This window comes from Neovison vison, chromosome 4 (genome assembly GCF_020171115.1).
Source record: "Neovison vison isolate M4711 chromosome 4, ASM_NN_V1, whole genome shotgun sequence".
In the NCBI taxonomy this organism is placed as follows: domain Eukaryota; kingdom Metazoa; phylum Chordata; class Mammalia; order Carnivora; family Mustelidae; genus Neogale; species Neogale vison.
In genome coordinates this window covers 155,607,736-155,627,401 of record NC_058094.1, presented here as the reverse complement: position 1 = coordinate 155,627,401, position 19,666 = coordinate 155,607,736, and the positions used below count along the sequence as shown (strand labels likewise).

Here is a 19,666-nt window from a genome sequence, read left to right as displayed (position 1 = left end):
AAAGAAACTCTAGATCTCTTGGTCTCCCAATCTGGTCATCTTTGTTTTGTATGATGATATATCCAATTGGATAATAATAACTTTTTAAAAAGGCATTTAGTTTTATTACTATTATGGGAAGAAAAAAGTACATCTTCTGGGAACATTAATAAGAACAATTACAAGATGTAGATCAATCTTTTAAAAAAACAAATTCATCTATGAACTCCCACCTTCTGGTTTCTTTGGTAAGTTTGCTTGTTGAAATACCATTCTAATATGTTAATATCAAGGGCATGTATATACTTTTTCATACTTGAATGAGGAGTGAACAGAAGTGGCCCCACTTTATAAGAGCTTTCCTTCATTTACAATACTAATACTAATGTATCTTTAAGAGATTTGCTTTCAGCAGCATGATAGATGAAAAAGTAACACATTTAGGATAAAAAAAGCGCTCTATATCACATCTATCATGCTCATATTCTGAACAATTAAGCTAATAACTGAATATGACTTTATTAAATCTTAAATAGAGGAAAATCACACTGACAAAATGAAAGTATTTTGAAAAGGAAGTGATTTACTAAAAATCAGTAATGTCAGTGGAAATGAACAGCATTATTTTCTGATTCAAGACTAAGAGTAGATTTTCAGTTAAGTTTTATACTTATTTTGTTGATATTCTTGAATTTTTAAGTGATATTTTTTAAAAGAATTATAATATTTCCATCATTCTTATGTTTGAGTTCTTGTTATAAACAAAACCTTTTACTTTTAGCATAACGTAAACTCTTGGATGCTAAAGAAATGCAAAAAGATACTCCCATAAATCTATGAAAAACTTACATTTACATTTTTAGTAATTACAATCTTAGTCTAAAATCAATTCATCATATTGATAATAACAAAAGCAAATATGAACAATATTTTTGATGGTCTAGATTCATAGTACAAACATAAGATACCCGAGATATGCCAGGATCTTTTTTATTTCAATACATGAGGTAATGAAAATCTTTCATGCTTTGAATCTACTTTTAGTTCATCCTTTTTTATTTTAAAGCAGTAGCTAAAAAAATACTAAGAGATAAGATCCAAAAATTTCCTCCAGTGCTACCAGGGTATATAATTTTTCTGTTGGGAAAATGCAGTCTAGGATTATTTTGCCCAAGCTAGTAAGCAAACATGTCAGTTAATTCCTTAACCTGAGAGTCTTCTTAGAGCAAACCCAGTCAGAAAGCTGATGTAGCTGGATAAGGAACATGAACACGAGTTAAATATCAATATCCAGCTGTGTGCTCTACTTAAGTAGCAAACCAAGACAAAAAACCTAAGTAGAAACTATTATGACATCCAATAACTTAAAAACTGAATACATTTAGATTAAGTACCTGAAATCAATAGCATTTAGTCCAAGCAGCATGCCAGCAAGCATATTTGCTTCCTCACCTAAGACAATTGCTCCATCTTCATAAAATCGCCTAAAAATGAAATGGGTAAACACATAAATATTAAAAGCACACTGAAGTTTTGTCTATAGAAATTAGAGACCAAACTAAAGTACAAAGAACTAAATTTTATCTATCAAAATAAAAACTATCTGGATCACCAATTCTTGTAGATACTTAGGAGGAAAAAATGCCAGCATAACAACAACAACAAAAAATCATTCTAAGCGTTTCCACTTCTCTTAAAATCCCTAAAGCGACCTTCAATGGGCCAAGATTGTCTGCTACTTTTCCCTAATAGGGAAGCAATATGAATGTAATTTGAAAGGTGGCAAATTCACAGTCATTTATACTGCTCTCTTTTTGAAACTATGTAGACTATTGTGGTATACACTGAACAAACACAAACACACATTATTTTTTATGTAATTCCAAACACACATTATTTTTTATGTAATTCCACTGAACAAACACAAACACACATTATTTTTTATGTAATTTTTATGTAATTCCAAGTTCATATTTGCTTTTTATGTAATTCCATAAAAACTTTTATGTAATTTTATGTAATTTATTAATTAAATGAAAGATGTGATCATTTGTAATTCATGCTAACCTTTAGCACTACAATACTAATGGGCTAGCAGGGTGACTGAATGAAAAAGTGGTGTTCATTATCTCTTAAAAATATGAATATGAATCTATCAGTGTTACTTCCTATAAAGCTTTCTGTTTCGGTTAATGTTAGTTGTTAAAATACTAAAATTTTTACGTTAATATAAATATTTTGAGAAAATATCATGATATGAGCCAAAAGGTATTTTTCCACAAAAGAATGTAAGATCACTGTATTTACTTTCCTTAATACTGCACAAAAGCTAGTTTATGTTCAGTAAGCAGGGATCATTTAATTGTTATATCTATTTACATTAGATGCCATGTGTAAGACCCCACTAACTAAAGGAAAACATTTTAGTAAATGAAATTTGTCTTACTCTTTATGGTAAAAAAGATTTTAATATGCTCATAATCCCACTGCCAATTTTATATAACTCACAGTTTAAAAATACTTTTACAAACATTATCATCATTTGGTACTTGCTCAAAAACCCCATGAAGCAAAGGTGGAAACAGCTATCATTAGTTTCAAATTTACCATCAAGCAAAGTTAAGAATTAGGTTAAAACAATTTGCCCAAGCACATGCAGATAAATTACTTGTGGAAGAAACCTAATTCTTCTAACTTTAAGTTCTATATGTTTCCATTAAACAATACCATAACACAATAAAAAAAATTCAAAGCAAAAAAACCCCATACCACTATAAAAATATTTAAAGAGATTTTAACCTATGTTATAGTTCATAAGGAATTTTAAATGAATAAAAAGTACAAAGGAAAATAAGAGACCACTATTCTACCTACTGTCAGATATAAGGCTACAAATAAATACTGTGGGAAGTCTAGCTTGGAATAGATGCTTTCTGTTTCCTTGGAAATATGGGAACTGTTTTTATTGACTTATACAAAAAAGAGAAAAATGAAAAACTTTCAGTCTGACAAAGATTAATAAAATACATGGAAGGAATTTCTATATATTTAACTAAGACAAACATTAAGACATTTAAACATTAAGATATTTAAATAAATCTATATACCTGAGATTCTGTCACTGTCCCAATAGCTAAACTGGCTGTTGAAAGAGCATTTTCACTCCTAGAAGAACTATGATTATAATGGCTCTAGATCCCCAAATTCTACAGGATACGTGACTTAGAAAAAAGTCCAATCTTTGATACTAGGAATCACCCATTACTCCAAGTATTTATCTATATAAGAAAAGGTCTACTTTTTTTTCTCCATCTTTAGTCCACCATGTTTTAAAAGTACATTCTAAAAATCAGATCAAAACAATTTCTGCTTGCTTCCTAATGTCAAAATTGATTTAGGCAGTGCTGAAGAATATCAAATACACACACAAATCTAACTAATTTTAGAGATTTCTTAGTCTAAAGATCTTACATATGTGTATATAATATTGTTTTGATGAATTTTTTTGGTTTTAGTTTTACTAATAATTTTGAGGTTAAGTAATATAAGTGAAACACTTGTTACATGTGAAATAATTCCAGTCAAAATCATACCTGAAGTGTAATATTGTACAGACCTCATTTATTGTAACAGTCTTAACTGAAATAAAGCGTATGGGAGAAAAAATGGAAGAGGAAGTGCTAGCTAAAGAGTTGTCCAGGGGTGCCTGGATGGCCAGTTGGTTAAGCACCTAACTCTTGATTTCAGCTCAGATCATGATCTTGGGGTTATGAGACAGAGTTCAGCATGGGGCAGCATGCTTCTGAGCATGGAGCCTGCTTGGGATTCATTCTCTCTCTCTCTCTCTCTCTCTCTCTCTCTCCCCCTCTGCCCTACCCTCCCCCCACCCACATTCATCCTCATGCTGGCATGCACACTTTCTCTCTCTCCTTAAAAAAAAAACACCATAAATGAATTGTTTCTTGTATGCTGGACATCTCCATTGTTAGAGTGGGCTAAGAAAAAAGTATTTTTCAGAAAATACACTTCTAAGTTTGAGATAACTTTTTAAAAGTGACTTAAGTCAGTATTCATAAGAATAATGAAGTAATCTGAAGAAGATTTTTTATCACTTAATCAAAGACATCATTCACATGTATTAAAGAATCAGACACCATTAAAAAATTAATTTTTATTCTCTTAATCAAATCAACATATCAACAATTTTGAATGAAAGTCTGATTCTTGTCATCAACACTTTCAAAGACTTAAAAAAAAACCTGTAAACTTTAAAACTCTTCATTTTATCTTGTTGAAAAACTGGAACATTAATAAAGTTTGCTTATATAACCAAAGTTATGTGACAAATGAGACAAAGGTCAATCCTAAGATGACTGAATTCAGTAATAATAAGGTATACACTAAAAATTCCCTTTCTCTAGTTGAAAATATTTTTTCTTCTAAAGAAAATAATTCTATGAGAAGGATCTAACCAAAACAGTAAACTGAATTGCCAAATGCATTATAAACACTGAAAATGAAAGGTAAAAAAGATATATAAAACTTCTACTTAAAGCTTTATACACTGGATTGTATCTCTAAAGAAGTTTTGTTTGTTAGAAGCAAAGGAAAATTATGAGCAAATCTTGGTATTACTGGGATCAGGAAGAAAAACTTCCCCTTTTTATTAGGTATACTCCTTCCATTTATTTGTCTGTTGAGTAGAAAAATATTTGAAGACAGGAAAACATTTAAAATAACACCCTAATAATAATAGCTTTTTTTCTCTTATCATATATAATTCAACTCTAATTGAAATATAGCTCTATATAATGCTATCTTTAGTATTCATTCTGTAAGAGTATTTGAAGCCCTTTCAGGTACTTCAGTAACAAATACCCTGTGGATGGCATCCAAGGTGAAACGTCAGTGTAGATCATATCAGTACTATATAATATCATGCTTCAAATTTTCCCTTTTTGAGAGTTGAAATTATTCTACATACTGAAAATGCAATATTAAAATATGAGAAAAGCTATGTTATAAACCAAAGAAATTCCATTATCACATTCTTGTTCCCTTGCCCAATTTAGTTTCTAGACATGAAATTTTAAGGGAGGAGTTTAGAAAAGTCTCCCTCATGACACGAAAAATAGATTATAGCATTATAAATAAATGTTATATTTCGTTCAAAGTCCAACTGAATCAGAATGAAAAACTGACCAGAGGTAAATCTCCAACGATCTTGCTAAGAATGTGAGATTCATTAATGATTTTATCAACAAATATATAATAAATTCCTACTATGGGGCAAGAACTGTGTGCTAGGTACTAAAGATAAATGGGGAACAACCTAAGCATGGTCCCTCTCCATGGAGCTTCCTGTCTAGGGGAGGGGACAGGCAACAAACAAAAGAAAAACTTAATTAGAGTTGATGATAAGTAGTATAAAGCAAATAAGCAAGTGGTTGAGGTAGGGAAAACCTGAAGGAGAACTCAACTCTGAAGAAAATCACTATTAGGAGAGACATTTTTTGGTGTTTAGCTTGAGATCTTAAGCCCACAGAAGTCTGATCACACAGGGCTATGTAGACCATATAAAAATAATTGTAAATGTGAATGTTTATTGAGAGTCAATCACACTTACAAATACTTTATATGAATTATCCTCTTTAACTTTACTAGCACATATTACGCCAGAGAGGAATTAAGCAGTTGTCTAAGAGTCTACAGCTAGAAAGTGGTAAAGCCAGGATTTGACTCCAGGAAATGTATATAAAGAGAAACAATTCTAATGCTTCTTAAGTGGGAACTGACACAAACTTTTTAAATTTTAATAAGATTGGCTGGAAGATATATGGCTAGTGGAAGAGGGCAAACTGGAAGCTCACTTAGAACAACAATAGGGGAGTATAGACAAGAGATAAATGAGGTACTATTACTCTAGCAATCATGGAGATTAAGGAAATAGACCAAGACAGATTTTTGGAGAGAGGACTGACAAGACTTGCTAATTAGGAATGATTATAGAGAATAAGGGATGAAGAGAAATAAAATATGAATTTTAGGCTCTGACTTGATCAAACATGTAGGTAAGTTGTGAAACCATTTGCTAAGAAAGAGGTAAAGAAGGATAGAAGGAAAAAAATCAAGATATCTGAGCTATTTACGTAGTGATTTAAATGTGGAGTCATGATCATACAAACTCTATGAAGACAGACAGAAAGGAAAATGAATGGAGAATAAAGATCATCCAATGCAGGGCTGAGCCAGGAGAATACTGACATTTCAAAGTTGTAAAGAATAAAAGAAGTCAAAAAGAGAGACAGAGACAGAGTCAAAAGGGCAATTACAGAAGGAGAAGGAAATGCCCTGGAACATTATATAAGTTAAAGACAGGTTTTTCAATAAAGAGTTAGTATTTAACTGCTTGTTTTAGCTGGGCAATGGTGTCACGTATGGACAAGAGATCTATCCATTTGGTAGCTTGTATATTATTGGTATCCTTTTAAAAGTTATCCTTTGTGCAGTGGTGAGGGAAAGACATTGCCCAAGAGTGAATACAAGGGTGATTCTAAGGTAAGGAAACGAGACAGTATGTATAAACATTTTTTGAGAAGTGAGGTGATGAAGCTGAACATAGAAACGAGCAGAAGGAAATAGAAGTTCAAGGGAGGTTTTTCTTTTTGAGTTAGGAGATAGCACCATCTGTTTGTATGTGGGTGGGAATGATCCAACAGTGGGAAAGAGATTAAGAATGAGAATAGAGAAAGTTGATAAGTAATGGAAGAGGTGAATGGGGATAGGATCCAGAAGAAGGTGGCCTTTGACAGGAGAAGAGACATTCCAACATGACAGAAAAGAACCAAAGGTATATGCTTCCAGTATGTTTGATGCTAGGATTAAGAGCATTCATTTATGATAAGTTCAATATTCTAATGAAAGGAAGTCTTAAATTATTATGCTAATGAAATATCTAGTTATCTGTATACAGCAATTTTTTTAAAGGGCACTGAGAATGCTTGTTACTCTCAGGTCACATGGTCTACATGCATGACCAAGAAGATTATTCTTGCTTTTACAACAGAATAACATCAAATATATCCTTCAGGTTTTTCCTACTTGTTTCCAGGAATTACTGTTTGCATGGCTTTTGGACTATAAAATGTTTTCACAGTTTATTCATGTCATAGCTTGTATCAATACTTCATTTTTTTTAAATAAGAAGTTTATTTAGACAAGATGCTTGATGAAGGGAAAACTATCGAGGATTCATCTCTTATAGACTAATTAAATCCTCTCTAAAGACAGATTACCCTACATTTAACATCTATGTACAAAAATGTTATGAAACCATCCTTGATTTTATACTAATAAATAAAAAATATTAAAATTCTCCAAACAAGGTATGTCAAAATTTTCATGTTCTTTTTTTTGGTTAAACAGTGAAAACAAAGTAAGTTGCTAGAATATAGAGTTGAATGAACATGAGCACAGAGAACGAGAGTATTTTCACAGAGTCATTATTTTTCCCCATCCCATCTCAATTTGATGTCAATCAAAATACACCACTGGATATTTAGTACCAAAAAAGTGCAATATGCTAGTGCAAATGTGCCAGTGACTTTATGTACAGTAAAGAAATGGGAAAGAGGAAAATGAAAAGGAAGATCATGTAGTAGTCAGGATGTGGTGGAATAAAACTGTGTTTTGTTTTGAACAGAGAATGTATTCTAGGTCTGTAGGAAGAGAGTTCTGGAATAAAATAACAAGTTCCTTCTTTAGTAGATACTTTCTGTCTACTGCTGGAACGCATCAATTTTGTCCTTCATTCTCATTTCTAACTGTGTGGGTTTGTCTGTTTTACTGATTGGCTGCCTTTCAAATGGGACTCTGATCTGCCTCAGAGACAGACCCTGTGTTCACAGAGGTTTTCCTTAGTTTGTATAGTGTTGTATGCTTAAATCTTACACAGCTCCACAGAACCACGTGAACATTACTATGATTATTTTTCTCAGTCTTGACTTCTCCTTTGGGCTTTTCATCCATCATGGAGAATTTTGGAGTCTCCTCAGCTGCCACTTCACAAAGGAGGTACCAGGTCATCCACTGTGAATGAGTACACAAGCAAGTACCAGCACAGACAGAAGAAGCACTTCATTTCTTTATATGGCTGAAGATCATTCCACTGCATGGAATACACATTATTTATTAATTCATTCATCAGTTGATGGGACACTTAGGTTGTTTTCCCTTTTTGGCTATTATGAATAATGCTACTATAAATATTTGTAGAGACACTTTTTGTGAACACATTTTCAATTCTCTTGGAAATATATACACACACATATATAGGAGTCACATGCAAGGTCATATGGTACATCTATGTTTAACCTTTTGAGGAACTGCCAGACTGTTTTTCAAAGGGCCTGCATCATTCTGCTTTTCTAGTGTCAAAGTATGAGGGTTTCAATTTTTCTAGGTCCTTGCCAATATTTGTTATTATGTGTTCTTTTGATTTCAGCCATCCTGGTGGGTGTGCAGTAGTATTGCACTGTGGGGTTTTTTTGTTTTTTATTTTTTTGCATTGTGATTTTGATTTGCAGTTTTCTGATGGTTAATGATACTGAGCATCTTTTTTTTTTTTTAAGATTTTATTTATTTATCTGTCAGAGAGAGAGCACAAACAGGCAGAGTGGCAGGCAGAGGCAGAGGGAGAAGCAGGCTCCCTGCCAAGCAAGGAGCCCAATGTGGGACTCGATTCCAGGACTCCGGGATCGTGACTTGAGCCGAAGGCAGATGCTTAATCAACTGAGCCACCCAGGCAGCCCAATAGTGAGCATCTTTTTTGTGTTTATCAGTCATCTGTATATTTCCTTTGGAAAAATGTCTATTCAGATTCTTTGCCCATTAAAAATTTTTTTTTTTAATTTCAAAGTTTCAAGAGTTTTTTATATATATTCTAGATAGAAATCTCTTAGCAGACATAAGCAAAAAAAATTTTTTTGCAAAACTTTTTTCTCAGTCTTTGGGTCTTTTTACTTTCTTGATGGTATTCTTCAAAGCACAAAGGTAAAATTTGATTATGTCCATTTATCTATTTTTTCTATTGTGGCTTATACATCCAGGAAACTATTCTTAAACCAAGGTCATGAAGATTTGCATTTATGCTTTCTTCTAAGAGTTTTCCAAGTAAGTCTGATCCATTTTCAGTAATTTTTGTATATGCTATGAGGCAGCAGTATACAAGCAACTTTTATTAGTGTTTTTCATCTTAATAATGTAAAACTTTTAAACAGATTCAGATTTCAAAAGTGCTTTTTAGCTCTTGAAAGATACATTAATTGCTCACTATTCACTTTTCTATAAGTGCGAAAAGTATTTATCAACTCTATTTTTACTTTGTGAAAGCTCAGTAATCTTTGAAGTTTTACTTTATACTTTCCTCCTTCCTTCTCTTAGTCCTACTAAATACTTCTGAACACAATTTTTGTCATTTTAAATTAAGAACTGTGGTACAACTGTAAAGTAATAAACAGGTCTCCATAAAACTAATTTTATCTCTTCTTTATATTTTCCATATTTACTACTTCAAATTCTTATCAGAATGTTCTCAATCTTGTTTTAAGTGTCACATTTGTGTTTCTTAGCTTAAGAAACTATTATTTTTCAGTCTATAGATGGGGAGAAATTAAAACTTGAAGCAGATTAATTCAGTTTCTCTCTCATCTACTTTAATTACCTTACTGTCTATTTCTCAGTCTTCCTAGTAAATTACCAAAACAATTCTCTGGTTTTTTTTTTTTTTTTTTTTGGTCTTGGATTCTAATCTCAAATCTGCCAACCTCGCAACTCTGGCTATTTCTCAGTAACATCTCAATCCCTAAACCATGAAACTCTGCAAGCACTGTTTTCAATTGCTCACTAAGACATTCTCCACCTTAGGGAAAAAAAAACAAAAAACCAAAAAAAACACCTGAATTTCTCTAACACTATGGAGCCACATGACGTACTCCTACCAGTGGATTTACGTATTTCTCATCCCCATACTTCCTCCACCCATTCTTATCCTTGGATTTTCACTGATTAATATTCTCAAGTTTGCCTGTCTTAGCTCATGGAGCTCCTCCTTCGGTACTGGGGTAAACACTTGTATCACCATTTTACAGAACGTCATTACTCTTTCTCATTGAAGAGTAGAACAAGAAGAAATCACTTGACTCAGAAACTCTCAAGATTCCTAAAGGATCAGAGATCATTTCTCATTGTTCTACAAGCACTTGTGTCAGCATTCAGACAAAAGGTAAGGTTTAACTATTCTTTCCAAAAGTTTGCTTGTATTTTACAAATTTAATCTTCCAAATAATAGATATGCTTTGGCTAGAGGTTCACAATTAAGTTTACTTACAAATTAAGTTTCTTTGGTTTGATTTCAGTAAAAACAAAATAAAACAAAACAAAACAGTATAAATAGTTTAAAACAAAAAAAGGAAGACTTTGCAAATGTGTTTTTCAGTTAACTTCTAAGATGAGAAATTTAAAATAACTCCTTACTTCCTTTCTTGGGAATTAGAGCCTTTATATTCACACTGAAATACTGTGCGTGTATGTGTATATATATATAAACATTATATATTTGCATGTATGTGTGTATAAACATTTCCTAAGCCATGCTTCTGTTTGAATAATGTATGCTTATATATTGTTACAAGAGTATTTTTACTTCATGGACTTTTTAGAGTTGAATCATTTCCTTTTTATCAAAAAGGACAGCTAACACCTCAGAACAAGGCAAAAAGCATTTCCCTTTAAATATTTAAACAACTCATTCTAAAAATAATCCTTTCAAGAATTATTTCTACCCCACCCAACTGTCTAAGAAACAAGAGTAACAACTAGATTATTAATGTGTAAATTTCTACTCAGGAGAATACCATAACTTTAATGCAACCCTGTTATTGCACAGGAGATGATTATTGTGTAACCTTGGTTTTGATTTCATTAATTTAGGAATTTTAGGTTTGGTCTATGAGATTTTGATACTACTTTTATTTTCAAAGCCTTAACAGCCTTAATATTTAGTATCTTTCATAATCAAACTAAATTATTAGTGATAATAAATAAGAAGAAATAAATTTTTCATTTCATGAAGTTCATCTCAAACATCTAATAATTAATCATGATTTCACAGCCCATCTTTAGAAATATCCCTAAAAAATCATATTGCTATGAAAGAATTCAGTAAGTATCTATCAAATAATTATGTGGTACAATAGAGGTATTAGTTAATGATATGGCAATAATCATTTTGTAGTACATAAGTATATCAAATCAACATGGATGTCTTAAACTTACACTGTATATCAATTATATCTAAGTCAAGTTGTGGGAAAAAAAAAAGAACAATAGAACTAAACAAAACAAAAAAATGTAACATGATAAATGCCCAGATTTTCTCAAAATCCAAGATGCCAAATATTGTATCAGGACATGGAAATTAAGAGTCCAGATATATGATTTATTTATCTGTGAACCTAATTTCCTCTATTAAAACTAGTTTATAGTTGTCACTCTCTTCTTCTCTTTCACAAATATGCTTTAGGAGGTAGAAATCAGTATGGTAATTTAGCAGCACCTAAGGCAGTGTGGTCCAATAGAAGGTATGCATCTGTGCTGTGCAATTTGGTAACCACTAGCCGCACATGTCTACTGAACACCTAAAATGTGATATGGCAACTGAAGAAGTGATTTAGTAATTTCACCTACTCTTAATGAATATTAATTAACATAGTGGCATGTGGTTCATGGCCATTGTATTAAACAGTACATGTTTAAGGTATTGAAATTATTGAATATTTTCATTTACAAATACTTTGGAAATAGAGAAAAGTGGTTTCTTTCTTTCTTTCTTTCTTTCTTTCTTTTTTAAAGTTTTTTATTTATTTGACAGAGATCACAAGTAGGCAGAGAGGCAGGCAGAGAGAGAGGGGGAGGCAGGCTCCCTGCTGGGATGGGGTCCCATCCCAGGACCTTGAGATCGTGACCTGAGCTGAAGGCAGAGGCTTTAACCCACTGAGCCACCCAGGAGCCCTGAAAAGTGGTTTCTTTAACAGAAGCTATCAACAGAGGACTTTATAGGAATGCCTGTTGTCCTAATATGAATCTTTTTTCTATCACTCTAAAAAATATATTTTTTTATATTATTTATATTATTTATAAAGTCCTGCTTTTCACATGACACAGCATAGTCATCTCTTCAGTGAATACAACCTAAGAAAAACAGCACTGGTATAGTGTGCCCTTAAAAGACAATTGAGCAATCATTAGTTACATATATTTATTAAAACAAAGAAATAAAATGTGGTAAGAGTAAAAATGCTATAGGAATTTCATGGTTAGATTTTCCTTCAGATTAAATGGTCAGGGAAAAGTCTGTGGAAAGAATGGAATCTCAAGTATTAAAAGTGTAAGAAACAGAAATGATTCAGAGAAAAGATGTTCTTAGTATAATGTGAAGCCTGAAAAAATAAACCAAAAATGTATGTTTAGCTGATGAATAGAATTTTCCTGAGAAGACAAAAAGGAAGAAATAAAATAGTTGAGGACTTTAAAAAGAAATGAATCTTCATTCTATCTTTATATCTAATCTGTAGGTGACTGTTTTAAATATATATATTTTAAAATCAAAAGGACATTTAAACCTGGTTGTTTTGAAGTCTCTCAGAGCAGTAGAGATGTATTCAGATAAATGTTTTTCCATGAGTGCTACTCTGATCCAGGCTCTACCCTAAAAGGAAGAAAAAGAATAAAATGTGAAAAAAAAATTACAAATTAAAAAATATTTTGCCCACTGTGTCATCAAAAATATAAGCATTTTAATATGTAAAGAACTCAGTCAAATAATACTTTTTATAAAGCCTAAAAAATAAGTAGATGAGAACACATAAATTTTGATTACATATAGTATACCGTTATATCTCTAGAGATACAGGATGCAGAGATATATGGGATATAATACTAACCTTCTATCTTCTGAAGAGACATAACTATTAATATTGGGTCAGAGACTTCTTTTCATAAATCTCTACCTTAATGCCCAGATCAACATGCTAATTAAAATGAGTCCCCTTATGAAACATGAACAGTCTATTCTATTAAAAAAAATAATAATCACTGTCATACCATTTGTTTAAGAAAATTTCCCACCTATCCTTCCAGAGGGAGGTTTTAGATAACTAATAACCAAATTTCATTATTTATCATGCATCCAAATCATGAATTACTGAGTTTGTATCCAGGACATTCTAAAAACTATTACTGAATATTAAGCCAGAAAAAAACAAACACATGGCAAAATTACTCAGAACCATATTCTAGCAGAAAATCACAGAAACAGACAATTATGACTAAATGTGAGTAATTTTACTTTTGAAAGAAGTAATATCATTCAATAGTTGAGTAGCCAGTTAATTATGTTTTAGTAATCCAAAGCATTTCTCCTGGACTCTTTGTTTAGAATGAAAGAATATAAGAAGTCATATTTGTAAGAAGAATTTTAAAATTTGATTACTTTCATTTTCCCTCAGCCCTCCCACAAATCTCCAGAAAATCCATGAAGATTAACGAGATAGAAAAATCAAAACACTGCAACGACAGTTGAGAACAGAAGTGACACTAATCAATATATATGATGGTTGACTACTCATCTGGAGATAAAAAGCATTCTACAACTCTAGTGAATTCACCAAACTTCTGGATAGGAAGGATCAAAAAGCAGTCAATCTAGACAGTGGTAAAACCTGACCAACTAGAAGCAGCAGTATTGTTGGGAAATAAAGGAATGATAAGGGTGTGATTAGCATGACAGTCAATTTGCACATTAAGCTCAAAACCCCTTTCAGCTTGACAGTGCTCAGTCCATTGTTTCTGCCCAGTAAGCCTTGAGGAACCTACAATTAGCTGTGGCTGACCTAACAGGAAGGAAGCGGCAAGCCATTGGTCAGCAATCCCAAGTTTCTCTCTTGAAATTTCCTTTGAAAGGCAAGGAAGCTGGCAGTGGTGGCTTGAAACAAAAGGCTAAGATTTCACCAGAGCAAAAGCTGGGAGAGTTGCTCTCCAGAGAAAGTTAGACACAGGAGACTGTGCTGTTGCTAGATAAGAAATGTGGGGAAAGTCCTGCTTCCTGATTTATTAATTTCAATCCATGCAAAAGTGGGCTGCACCTAATTTCCTGTCCTTGGATGTTTATGGAATTCATTATTACACTGTAATAATACACTGTGCTAATTTTGAGGTTTCTTTTCTTTCAACAAAAAAAACTTTCACTAGAACAGAAGACAAACAGGTATAAATGTCGTTGGAACGAACACGTGGGGGACATGTTCCCCACCAAGTGGGGAAGTCGAAAAACCAGGTTTAAGATTTTAGACTTTATCAGTTGGATAATGGTTTAACATATAAGGTTTGGTTTTTTTTCCTCCAGAGACACAAATATTCATTTCTTTGTCACTGAAAGTTTTCGACTGATAAACAAATAAATAAATAGTAGTCAACACTTCTTTTTTTTTTTTTTTAAGATTTTATTTGTTTATTTGACAGAGATCACAGTAGACAGGCAGGCAGAGAGAGAGAGAGGGAAGCAGGCTCCCTGCTGAGCAGAAAGCTCCCTGCTGAGCAGGCTCAAGCAGGCTCCCTGCTGAGCAGTAAGCCGATATGGGACTCGGGACTCTATCCCAGGACCCTGAGATCATGACCAGAGCGGAAGGCAGCAGCTTAAGCCACTGAGCCACCCAGGCGCCCCAGTAGTCACACTTCTTAAGGCTGTAATTAATATATGCTTGGCTCTGTTTTAAGATACTTATATATTTATATATAAGTTTATATATTTATATATAAGTATATATATATTTAAGATACATATATATATATATATATATATATATATATTTATATATTAAGATATTTAATCTTCCCGGGGTGCCTGGGTGGCTCAGTCAGTTAAGTGTTGAACTCCTGATTTGGGCCCAGGTCAGGATCTCAGAGTTGTAAGATCGAGGCCCCTTTGGGCCCCGTGCTCATCGGGGAGTCTGCTTGAGAGTCTCATTCTCCTTCTGCCTCTCTGCCTGCTCACATTTTTGCTCTTTCTCAAATAAAGAAGGAAATCTTAAAAAAAAAAAAAAAAAGATATTTAACTTTCCCAAGAATTTTGTGGGTTATGTTACAAAACTATCCCTACTTTTCTCTATAAGGAAACAAAAAAAAAGACAAATCAAGAACATAGGAAACATCTCACCACCAAACCAACCAACCTAATTGAATAAAAACCTATATACTCTATATTCCTTTCTGTTTAAGGGGATAAACTGTAATCATGTAAAAGAACAAAAAGACAAATTAGAGAATAGACAAAGATATCTGCATTACATTCATCTGACAAAAGACTCATTTATCAAATACAAATAATTCTTACAAATCCATAAAAATAAATAAAAAATGGGGCCTGCAAGGGGAACACTTCAATGACAGATTCAATTTCTTTAGTGGATATGAGAATATCCAGATGTTTTCTTCCTTTTTTTATGTTAGTTTTAGAATTTTTTTTCAAAGAATTTGTCCATTTCATCTACAGTTTAAATTGTGTAGATATGAAGTATTCATAATATCCTTTTAGGATTTTTAATGCCTATAGGGTCTATGGGGTTGATTGGGCTCTTTATTCCTGATACTGGTCATTTATAATCTCTCTTTTTCTCTTTATGAATGCTTCTTGCTGGAAGCTTATCAATTATATTAATCTTTTTAGAATGACCAAGTTTTTATTTAGTTGATTTTCTCCAAGTGTACATTTTTTTCATTTAATTCAATTTTTGCTTTTCATTATTTCTTTCCTTCTTTTGGAATATGTATTTTTTAATAGGTTTTTAGATGAAAACTTTGATCACTGATTTTTATCCTTTACTCTCTTTTTATATACATAAGAGTCTATATTTAAGCTTATTTTCCTCTAACCACAAGTTTTTACATGTTATATTTTCATTATCACTACTTTCCACCTATTTTCCAATTTCAACTGTAATTTCTTCTTTCATCCATGAGTTATTAAGAAGTCCCTCTCAATGTTGACTCACATAAGCATTTTCTAGTTTTCTTTTTGTTATTAATCATAGCTTAATTCCTTTGTGGTTAGATAACACACTTTAGATGATTTCAATCTGAAATTCAAGGAGATGAATTATAAAATCAGCCAATGATCAATTTTTGTGTAGGTTCTATGTTTGACATGAATAAGTATTTTATAGTTTTCTATCTACACTTTATTACATATATAGTATATTATATTATACACTATGTTATAGATTATATATATATTTATATATATTAAATACTGGAATATATACTCCAGTTCTCTGGTACTATTAGTCTTTATTTATATTTTCTACTACAATTACTTAAAGGCTCATTATCTTGGGACACCTGGGTGGCTCAGTGGATTAATCCTCTGCCTTTGGCTCAGGTCATGATCTCAGGGTCCTGGGGTCGAGCCCCACATCAGACTCTCTGCTCAGAGAGCCTGCTCCCCCCGGCCCCACTCTCTCCTACTTGTGATCTCTCTCTCTCTCTGTCAAATAAATAAATAAAATAAAATAAAAAAGTTCATTATCTTCATCTCCCATAGGTCTGTTTCACATGTTTTTTTTATTTCTTAGTTTTGGTCATTTGATCTTGTTTCCTGATATTTGTAGTGGGTTTTGATCGAATACTGGACATTGTATATAAAATTCTGTAGCTGCACTAATAACTATCTTTCCTTAGAATAGATTTAATTTTCTTCAAATAGGCAAGGAGTATACTTGAAAATCACTCTACACTATTTAAGGACACCATTTTAGGTCTTCTTTGGGCTGGTCTTCATCTGAATTTCCCTTACTCCCAAGGGAAGAGATCTCAAATAAAAAAGAGATCCCTAGAGTATTTTACAGGGCCCTTCCAACTTGTTTGACCTTGAACTCTAACCTCTGTCTCTTCAGAACAAAAGTACGAAATCTTCAATCAGCTTTTTTAGCCTCCTATCTGCTGCTTTCAGCTTGGTTTATGAAACTCCTGCTCTGTGCTTAAGGTGGCTAAGAGTTGGCAAACAGCTCACAGGAAAACTGCATGTACAACCTCAGATGCATATGTCTGCTCTTCTCTCAGTGTATTAAGTCCTGGTTTCACTGGCAGTTCCCAGATCCCTCTTCTGTTTCTCTAGCCCAGCAAAACTAAAAGAACTCTAAAACTCTCTGATTATGATGAAATCCCAAAAGTTCATTTTTGCCTTTGCTTCCCTTGCCTTTGGCGATGTTCCTAGGAAGATGTTGCTGCGGCTGAGGTCGAAGAGGTTGCTGCCTGTGTTCTCCTCAAGGATTTTGATGGATTCCTTTCTCACATTGAGGTCCTTAATCCATTTTGAATCTATTTTTGTGTGTGGTGTAAGGAAATGGTCCAATTTCATTTTTCTGCACATGGCTGTCCAATTTTCCCAAAACCATTTATTGAAGAGGCTGTCTTTTTTCCATTGGACATTCTTTCCTGCTTTGTCGAGGATTAGTTGACCATAGAGTTGAGGGTCTATTTCTGGTCTCTCTATTCTGTTCCATTGGTCTATGTGTCTGTTTTTGTGCCAGTACCATGCTGTCTTGATGATGACAGCTTTGTAATAAAGCTTGAAGTCCGGAATTGTGATGCCAGCAACTTTATCTATAAAGAACTTAACAAACTCAACACCCAAAGAACAAATAATCCAATCAAGAAATGGGCAGAGGACATGAACAGACGTTTCTGCAAAGAAGACATCCAGATGGCCAACAGACACATGAAAAAGTGCTCCATATCACTCGGCATCAGGGAAATACAAATCAAAACCACAATGAGATATCACCTCACACCAGTCAGAATGGCTAAAATCAACAAGTCAGGAAATGACAGATGCTGGCGAGGATGCGGAGAAAGGGGAACCCTCCTACACTGTTGGTGGGAATGCAAGCTGGTACAACCACTCTGGAAAACAGCATGGAGGTTCCTCAAAATGTTGAAAATAGAACTGCCCTATGACCCAGCAATTGCACTACTGGGTATTTACCCTAAAGATACAAACGTAGTGATCCAAAGGGGCACGTGCACCCGAATGTTTATAGCAGCAATGTCCACAATAGCCAAACTATGGAAAGAACCTAGATGTCCATCAACAGATGAATGGATCAAGAAGAGGTGGTATATATACACAATGGAATACTATGCAGCCATCAAAAGAAACGAAATCTTGCCATTTGCGACAACATGGATGGAACTAGAGCGTATCATGCTTAGCGAAATAAGTCAAGCGGAGAAAGACAAATATCATATGATCTCCCTGATATGAGGAAGTGGTGATGCAACATGGGGGCTTAAGTGGGTAGGAGAAGAATTCATGAAACAAGATGGGATAGGGAGGGAGACAAACCATAAGTGACTCTTAATCTCACGAAACAAACTGTGGGTTGCTGGGGGGAGGGGGGTTGGGAGAAGGGGGGTAGGGTTATGGACATTGGGGAGGGTATGTGCTTTTGGGTAAATTGGAAGGGGAGATGAACCATGAGAGACTATGGACTCTGAAAAACAATCTGAGGGGTTTGAAGTGGCGGGGGGGGGGGGTGGGAGGTTGGTGTACCAGGTGGTGGGTATTATAGAGGGCACAGCTTGCATGGAGCACTGGGTGTGGTGAAAAAATAATGAATACTGTTTTTCTGAAAATAAATAAATTGGAAAAAAAAAAAAACTCTCTGATTAGCCTCTATACCAACAATGTGAACAGACAAATGCCCATAGGCTAAAAGCCAAGGTGAACTTAGGGCTCACCTCAAGTACCAACCTTCTCTCCAGTATTGCGGCCACTGAAGTACTCATGCCTTGGTTGTTTTCTTAGCTCTTAAATTTGTTGCTCTGCGTATTTCATCAAAACTTTACAGCTGTTCTTGGCAAAAGGGTTGCTCTGATATAAGCTATTCTATCATCACTAGAAGCAGAAACTGGTTCATTTCTCACCTCCAAGATCATCTGGTTTTTTGACTCTAGTTTTACCCTTCTAATATGACTCTCTCTCCTTCCCTGTGCATGCTTCATACTGTATTCAGTGGATCTTTTTGAAAAGTAAATTAGATTATAGTACTCTGTTGTTTAAAAAAATTATAAGAAAGAGAGCCTCAAGTTGCACCTCATTAAATTTAGAATAATATCTAAACTGCTAATATACCTTGCTGCCTCTGCTCACTATTTGCACAGTACCTTTCTTCCCATAATTCACATCCTGGCTCAAATGTTGTTGCCTCACACAAGCCTTCCCTACCTACACTATTTAAGAGAGTGTTTCCTTCTACCACTCTGATCTCTTTCTAATCTCTTAACCTGCTCCATTGTTTCATGGCTCCTGAGATTATATTACATATATAATATGTATATATAAAATATAACACACATAATATTTGTTTTCTGCCATCCTTTTCACCAATACCACTATATCATCAGTATTTATAACAGTTTCTAGCACACAGTAGGTCCTCAATATGTATTTGTTGACTTCCTGGAGGAAACTCAAGAAGATAAGTAACTTGCTCATTGCTAGCAGTCATTAGAGGCACCAGTGACAGGTGGGGAAAAGGAATGATGTGAGGAAAATGGCATTTATAATGACTCA

General features: G+C 33.7%; 1 protein-coding gene and 1 pseudogene across 4 annotated transcripts in view; both read right to left on the bottom strand.

Annotated features, from left to right (window-relative positions):
- Positions 1 to 19,666, bottom strand: part of RUNDC3B (RUN domain containing 3B) — a 137,278-nt gene that overhangs the window by 59,867 nt on the left and 57,745 nt on the right. For all 4 annotated transcript variants that reach the window (XM_044245947.1, XM_044245949.1, XM_044245948.1 and 1 more), the window contains 2 exons: positions 12,660 to 12,745; positions 1,374 to 1,463 (listed from right to left, as the gene is read on the bottom strand). In XM_044245947.1, the coding sequence (XP_044101882.1) occupies positions 1,374 to 1,463; positions 12,660 to 12,745 (176 nt within the window). The remainder of the gene's footprint in view (positions 1 to 1,373; positions 1,464 to 12,659; positions 12,746 to 19,666) is intronic.
- LOC122904781 lies at positions 7,723 to 8,010 on the bottom strand (annotated as a pseudogene).